This window comes from Lissotriton vulgaris, chromosome 5 (assembly GCF_964263255.1).
Source record: "Lissotriton vulgaris chromosome 5, aLisVul1.2, whole genome shotgun sequence".
In the NCBI taxonomy this organism is placed as follows: Eukaryota; Metazoa; Chordata; class Amphibia; order Caudata; family Salamandridae; genus Lissotriton; species Lissotriton vulgaris.
In genome coordinates this window covers 216,980,185-216,989,096 of record NC_141693.1, presented here as the reverse complement: position 1 = coordinate 216,989,096, position 8,912 = coordinate 216,980,185, and the positions used below count along the sequence as shown (strand labels likewise).

General features: G+C 40.3%; 1 protein-coding gene across 2 annotated transcripts in view; it reads right to left on the bottom strand.

Moving 5' to 3' along the window:
* Positions 1–358: 358 nt before the first annotated feature.
* MRPL41 (mitochondrial ribosomal protein L41) overlaps positions 359–8,912 on the bottom strand; it is a 24,451-nt gene continuing 15,897 nt past the window's right edge. For both annotated transcript variants that reach the window (XM_086920017.1, XM_086920016.1), the window contains exon 2: positions 359–902. In XM_086920017.1, the coding sequence (XP_086776143.1) occupies positions 487–894 (408 nt within the window). In that variant the 5' untranslated portion in view covers positions 895–902 and the 3' untranslated portion in view covers positions 359–486. The remainder of the gene's footprint in view (positions 903–8,912) is intronic.

Here is an 8,912-nt window from a genome sequence, read left to right as displayed (position 1 = left end):
GCGCAAAAGAGGAAATCCAGAAAAGGTTGTCTTTTTTCCCCTTGTTGTAGGTGGGGAAACGTGAAAGGAATGAGTTTATGCTCAGACTAGCAGGGAGTTAAGAGGGGGCATAGTCAGTGACCACTGACAGCCAACACATTGCCTGCTGCTGCGCACACACTTTTCAAACCCCTGATACACCAACTAAAACTGCTACTACTTGTTTATGTGCTACAAGGTTACATGTATTACTTATAAACGAAGTCCCAGATATATGTTATATATTTGTGGTTCTAAAGGAACTGGAGTGGAATTGATAGTGTTGGAAACTCAGACTGGCAAGCTCATTACTTTAAACAATTAATGCAAACACCACACAATCAATGCATTTGGTCTTTATTAAAATGGCAACAAGAAACTAGGATGCGCCATCCTTAATTCTCACATGCAATCAATATTTCACTTTTTAAGTTAATTTAAAGACAGATGATGTTTTTGGAAATATCTTTACTGTACATAATTCTTTGGATAAAGCTGAAAGAGTTTGCCTTCTTGGTTTGGCTCAAAGCCATACTTCTCTAAGTTTTTCATATCAAATGTTCCATCTTTTACATCCTTTTCGATCTGTGGAGTGACAGTTTCCATAAAAAGTTTGTGGGCAGTTAGAGGCTCCTCTGTACCACGGGGAGCCTTGTATGAAACATAGGGTTTCAGTTTGAATCCAGTAAGATCAGGAACCACAAGTTCTGGGACCATTTCCTTGATTTTCAAAAATTTCTTGCTGGAAGTGAGGACTCCTGTAGCCCTGGCTCCTCTCCCTGGGTTAAATGTTCTAGGCCCCCGCTTGCTCGTCATTTCCGACATTCTGTCTGCACCACGCACCAGTCCTCTCACCAGATTAGTTAGCAACCCCATCGCAACACCTGAAAAATGAAAGGACAACGTTAAAATGGAACAACCAGCACCTACAGTAAACCGATAGTTAGCTGAAGAAATATACAGAGTACCATTCTTGGCCACCAAGTGGTCCAACATAGTTTAAGCCAAAAAACACATTTTACTGAGCATACGGCTACCTAAACAACACAGCTTAAGAGTTCAGGCAGCAGACTAGAAAAAAAACATTGGTGCTAAAGTTAAATTAATGCGAGCCAGCTATCATTTAGACATCACAACACATACCACCGGGGATTGCAGCATATTACAAACATATGAAATATGCAGAAAAAATAGGCAACAATGTAATAAAACAAGGGGTTGCCCAACAGTACAAGCACGATTACCCTGGTTCCAAAGTGCACTCTTATCAGGCAACTGCACGAGATGACATAAAACAATGTCACTCACAATACAAGTGAGCCAATGGATGAAGTGGGTTGGCCCACTGTCCCATGCTGCAGTGGGAGGAAGCAAATGTGAATGACACTTTAGGAGATCAATGGATGAAGAGGCTGCCAGAAAGACTGTCATGCATTTGTAATTTCTTTTTTTTCAAACATATATTTATTGTCCTTTAGGATATACTTGGTTACAGTACAGCAAAGAATAGTATCAAAGCAAGAGTACTGTTTGCGGCAACAGTGCGGCTCGTCAAGGTCTGCATTTGGGCCAGATCCCTGAGGTATTCAGGAAAACACTGTTCATGGACCCTTTTGTTAGTATCCGGTTCTCAGATAGGTTGGTAAGAGATCAGGCTCATAGGTCCCTGGCACGGAGGTCATCTTATCGCCCATTGATCACCAGTTTCCACACTACAGGGGCTGGGACACAGGGTAGTCAAGACTGGCTAGAGAAAAAGACAATGTGGAAACAAAAAGCAAATAGCCTTGCCCTGCTCCCAGATTCCATGACTGGAATTGATGGATCCCGTCTTACAGTAGAGATAGTTGTGTCTTTTAGGTAAGAGTACTTACACTATGTAAGCTATATAATGTGAACAATCTGATGTCACTAGTCTAAAGCAATACAAAAGATTGTAAATGGCAGATTATGGGTAGGAGGCTGGGTGAAACACACCTATATATGTTTTATCGCCTGGGATGATTGTTCTGTTAACATTTTCTACGTTTAGATGGGAATGTGCAATGACAGTTGGAGAATGCAGCGTGGTTGGGTAGCATAACTGTTGTATTATGGAGTTAATGTTAAACTGTATAACGCAATGACATTTCTTACAAGTGCAGCCGGTGAACACCAGCCCAATGCACATTGTATCATCAATACTATCACATGATTGGACATTTTTTGAAACGCCCCTCCAACTACCATTGTGGAATGTTAGGGGGTTTAATGACCCAAAGAAGTCCCATCTGGTAGTGGCTTACTTACAAAGGCATGGAATTGAGATGGACTTATAGCATGAGACATGTTTGGACCGCAGGTAAACCCCAACTTTCACCTCTAGATGGGGAGAGTATAGGTATTTTGCCTCCTTTAGAACATACCCGAGAGAAGCAGCAGTATGTCATGATGGTTAGTTTTCTTAAAGCTTCAAAATGTTTTATTTAGACCCAAACACCAGACAGGAACTCATCATGGGAGTGTCACAAGAAACTGTCATGCCCATTAATGTGTATGATCCCACCAATGAATCAGAAATAATTGATGGCATTATAGCACTGTGTCGAAAAACATAATGCTTTGAATATACTATGGGGGAGAAGATTAATGGGACACGGGTCCCCTCATAAGACAAAAAGGTAACACTTGTCCTCCCTGCTTTGTGAGCCTCTGTATCAATATGTAACATCATGGATATATTCAACATCATGGACGTGTGGAGAGTCCACGAAGTTAACAAGCATTGGCAAAGCTGATAGATCTCAGAAAAGCCTGAGCTATTGGCTTTACCTGATCAATGTGAATGTCTTTTAGCCATGTTGTCTAGCAGCACAGCTACTGTTCAGCATGGTTGAAAGTCACTGAAAGCCCAGAATCACAGTATCTTGAACCAACACAGAGTATCTTTGCCCCCCATGTTGAGTGTATTGCTTGCCCCTCCTAACACAAAAAAAGTGATATACCGAGGCCTGAGCTGGCCGCATCATAACACTTTTTTCTGTGACTTTCAGCCATGCTAAACAGCAGATGAGTTGCAAGACAACATGGCTAAAAGACATTCGCATTGACAAGGCCAATAGCGCGGGCATGGCTGAGATCTATTGGTTTTGCCAATGCTTGTTCAGTGTTGATAGGGTCTTACTGAACAAATGATAGAATGATATTGAGAAACAGTTGACGAGCTTTATATTGAAGCAACGATGTGGCATAGCGGTTAGAGCTGCCAACAGGGGAACTGGGGAGCCAGGTTCAAATCTCTTGGTCGGCTGAACGGTTTGCGATTCTGGGAAAATCATGTTACACTTCCCCTTGCATAGAACAACAAATGTGTCATTGTGTAATGTAAGTGGTGAGCACTTAAAGTGCTCCAATACCATTGGCTGTTGTTAGCACTATGGCAAGATGGAGGATAGACCAAGCACCCCGATACCATCGGATCAGGTAAAAAAAAAAGAAAGAAAAAAAAACGCAGCGACGAGGGACATAGTGGGGGGGACGGGGCAAGCAGGGAAGCAGGAGGGGATGGGGACATGTGCAAGCAACGATGGTAGAGGGTTGGAGGAAGCAACAATGAAGGGGGAAGAATACCTTAATTGAAGCAGGTTCAGTGACAAAAATGAATGGGTCATTGTGGAATGTAACTGGTGAGCACTTAAAAAGGGCTCTTCATGTTTTAACAACTTTTTAAGAAATGTATTTGTTTAAGTACAGGTGCATGCATTTTAGTGGTATGTGTGTATGTATACAAGGGAGACTATGACAAGATGGAGGTTGGACAAGCACTTCAATCCATCGTATCGTACAAAAAAAAAAGCAGCAGCGACGAGGGAGGTAGTGGGGGGGGGACGGGTCAAGTAGGGAAGTAGGAGGGGATGGGGAGATGGGCAAGCGAGGGCAGGAGTAAGCAACAGTGAAGTGGTAAAAAAAAATCCCTTAACTGAAGCAGGATGAGCAACAAAAATGAATGTGCCGTTGTGGAAAGTAACTGGTGAGCACTTAATGCACTCCAACACCATCAGTTCGTGTTTGCACCTAGGCATTATGGATTGAGTGCTCCAATACCATCACAATGTGCAAAAAATAAACAAACAAGTGCTGTTCGTGTTTTAACAACTTTTTAAGAAATACATTAGGTACATGTGCATGGATTTTAGCAGTATGTGTTCAAGGGAGACTGCCTGAAAAAGAAGTACTCCTATGGAGTGCTTGAAAACAAAGAAAACAAGCCTTTACAATGCAATGGTCTCGTCTTTGTTAAAGTTAGAGCTATTGGCATTGCAAACGCCATTGTTTTCATTTATTGTTTACATATATACATATATACATATATATATATAAATATATATATATGTACACATATATAGATACACATACATATATACATACACATATACATACATACATATACATACATATATACACATACATACATATACACACATATATACACATACATACATATATACACATATGCATACATATATACACATATACATACATATATACACATATACATACATATATACACACATACATACATATATACACACATACATACATATATACATACACATACATACACATATACATACATATATACACATACATATATACACATATGCATACATATATACACATATACATACATACACACATACATACATACATATATACATACACATACATACACATACATACATACATACACATACATACATACATATATACATACACATACATACATACATATATATATACATACATACATACATATACATATATATACATATTGGAGCTCCCAGTTGCACCGGTAATCCCAAGGCACTCAACAGCGGGTGCAGACTCCGCGCCGATACTCGCGGTCAAGTATTCAAGCTCAAAACCATTTCCATCAAGAAATGTTAAATGCACTCCGGGGGTAAAGTGGCAATATTTTATTCAGCCCACAAACTTGTGTAACAGACGCGCTTCGGACGCAAAGTCCTTCTTCAATGTTTACATTCTCGACCGTCTGGCAGCGCCATATATGCATTGGTTTACAAGTAACTGAAAACGGACAATGATTTCAGCGCATGAAAACATAGCGGCCATTTTAGAATAGGTTAAATAACACATTTGACATTGGTATAATATCATTTAAGTGTCATAAAGACCGCTATGGCCGGTGGATTATGTATATATTGCCGTGTATCGGCAATTAACCGGCATTTCTAAGCGCTGTCGAGCTGTCCGTTTAAACAGTATGAGAGCACAAACTTTTACAAATATATATACGTACATACACCAACCACATCGATGATTCTGATGATTACTGATTCCAGGTATAAATGCATGCTGTATTCAATACCATAAATCAAGGCTGATATTAAAAAGAAAAGAGAAATAAAGCCGTGTATCGGCTTATCACCACTCCTTGCCGTACTCGGGGTGAAAGAGTTCATAAGAATATCCAAATTCATCATTCATGGTCACATTTCAAATTATCAAAACATCATAACTGCTTTTATGGGGAAATGACATTAACAGTTCTATCATAAAGATCTTATTCCTAGTCACCCATATTAAATTATAGTTACTTAGGAATCAGGAATTCAACTTGATCCGGAAGACATGGCTCAGAGGGGGCAAGGTCAAGCCTCCAGAGGACGACGAAGAACCCGGAAAGGGGGCTGGAAGGGGAAGGGGAAGAGGAAAGGCAAAGACAAGCAACTACAATACTCGGAAGAAGCAGGGCAGCAGGTGGTAGATGCCAGAGAAAATCTAACTATCATCAATTTAACGAAAGACACTCTTACAAAGGCAGAAGAAGAAACGCTGCAACTTGGACTAACCTTCTGCCCGAATAATAAAATCGAGTATACTCAAACTCGAATTGACCTCTTCAAACTAACAAGGAAGATAAAATTGCATCAATTCCACAAACTCAAACCAACCATTGGAGACTTAAAGAAAACAACTAAAAAGACAGGAGCACATTCTACAGATGTACTCACTGTCGGAGATTTGAACACAGCTAACATACTGGATGAACTCGGAGATGAAATGACACAGGCATCATCCACTGTGGGCAAACACAGAGGAATTGAGCAACAATCTCCTATAACCAACTTCCGTGCTCCCTCCCAATTCAATCCACAAATGCCTTACAACGCTATCGACACTTTCTCAGAGACAGTCATCCAAGACCTCATGAAATTAAGGACTTTACCAGCAACTAAAAACAAGAAATCAAAGATGAAAAATAATTTGAACAAGGAACAATCCATTGCACTTACCAACATGTCAAAAAAGGAAGGAATAATCATTAAACCCTCCGATAAAGGAGGCAACGTTGTGCTCCTAACAAGAGAACAATACTGTGAAGAATCTCTTCGACAATTGGAAGTAGAGGAGAATTACAAAAGGAGCAACAAAACAGAGTACCAGCTTACTATCCAAGCTTACCATGATTTACTAACTAAATGGCGAAATAAACTGATGCTGGATACCAATGAATTTTTGTTTCTTCATAATCCTGAACCGGTCATTCCGACATATTATCACCTTCCAAAGGTTCATAAAGACCTTGATTGTCCCCCAGGGAGACCCATTGTGTCCTCGAAAGGAGGACTAACTGAAAACCTATCCATATACATTGACTCTTTTCTATCTAGTTTTGTTGTTGAATTAAAGTCCTATGTAAGGGATACCAAGCATTTTGTAGAACAGCTTGAGTTGATCACCTGGGATACCACATATGTTCTAATAACACTAGATATTACAAGGCTCTATACGAGCATTAGACACAAACAGGGTATAGAGGCAGTCAGGTACTTCCTGAGAAAAAGACCTGCTAAATACATGGAACACAATACCATGTTGATCGAATGTTTGGAGTTCTGTCTTACGAACAATATATTTTTGTTTGGCACTGAATTATTTAGGCAAATCTCAGGGACTGCGATGGGAACCTGCTTCGCCCCCAGCTACGCGAATCTTTTCGTCGGCTGGTGGGAGGAGCAGGTTGCCCTAGCAGGGGCAAACAACAAGTGGGCAGAACATGTTGTGGTATGGCGTCGGTATATCGACGATCTCTTCTTGGTGTGGAGGGGCTCCACCACACAAGCTGAAATATTCATTGAGGACTTAAATAAGAACAATCTTAATTTGAGATTCACAGCTGATATCAGTACTTCAGAGGTACATTATTTAGACCTGAGAGTCTTTGTTAACAGGGAGGGGTTAGAGACGGCCTTATATAGGAAACCCACGGCGGGAATAGCATACTTCATGCTACAAGTAGCCATCCCCCTAGCCTAATTCGAAGCATCCCCTATGGGGAGCTACTCAGATTGAGACGCAACTGCTCGCAGGACGCTGATTTTATAAAAGCAGCAGAAGAATGCGTCATTCGGTTCCGCATAAGGGGTTATAACCGGCAGAATTGGAGAAGACCTATAAAAAGGTAGCCAGAATCCCTAGGAAACATCTACTTGAGAGCAAGGATAAGAAAGACCAATCCTCCGAAATTAAAAATAAATTTCGTATGATGTTTATCATCAAGTTTTAGGGCACCACTCCAATAAAATACGTCATTCGGTTCCGCATAAGGGGTTATAACCGGCAGAATTGGAGAAGACCTATAAAAAGGTAGCCAGAATCCCTAGGAAACATCTACTTGAGAGCAAGGATAAGAAAGACCAATCCTCCGAAATTAAAAATAAATTTCGTATGATGTTTATCATCAAGTTTTAGGGCACCACTCCAATAAAATACAGTCAATTCCAATTTTTCAGAGTCCACATCCAATTAAGAAGTCTTGATATTTTCTCAATTCGTATTTATTTTCTTGTACTCAAAAGAATCATCAGCCAACACGTTTCGTTCTGACCACCAGAACTTCTTCAGGGCGTGTGTAGTTGTAGACAACACCTACAGTGATTGCCACTGATGTGTATTGGATCCTTCCAAACAACAAAAATATTCCAATTAAGGTATCTGGGTAAGTATAACTGGCTGGATTATTCTCACACAGGCAGTTAGTCGCAACTGTTGGTAAACTAATATGATAGTTCAAACGTCAGATATGATAATCCCAGCAGAGAGCTTTATTAAGGTTCGTTAATATGTATCCTCTTTGGCATTTCAATCAGTAATCCGGCACAATATAATCCAAATTCGTGATACTAATCAAACTTGTGGTGGTAATCGCGATTTAAACAGGTCCCGGATGGAGAGGCTGTTTGCTGCTTGCGCGGATATGGCCGAGCTGCAGTGGTATCATATTCGTTTACCAACAGTTGCGACTAACTACCTGTGTGAGATTAATCCAGCCAGTTATACTTACCCGGATACCTTAATTGGAATATTTTTGTTGTTTGGAAGGATCCAATACACATCAGTGGCAATCACTGTAGGTGTTGTCTACAATTACACATGCCCTGAAGAAGTTCTGGTGGTCAGAACGAAACACGTTGGCTGATGATTCTTTTGAGTACAAGAAAATAAATACGAATTGAGAAAATATCAAGACTTCTCAATTGGATGTGGACTCTGAAAAATTGGAATTGACTGTATTTGATTGGAGTGGTGCCCTAAAACTTGATGATAAACATTTTGGATTCACGTTTTACGTGAGGTGCCCCTGGACAGAGGGTACCGATTTTGCAAGTGGCACACTGAACATACTTGTGAATTATTCATTACTTTTGGTTGATACGAGATTGGTGCTATATCTTGGTGCTCATATCCACTGTCCGTTCTCTAGTTTTTGAAATTTCGTATGATAACTTTTTCAGACCAGGCTAATACCCTAAGAAGGATAATGACGAAGAACTGGCATATTCTCCATACAGATCCTGTAATAGGGAAAGATGTCCCTCTGAAACCTCTGA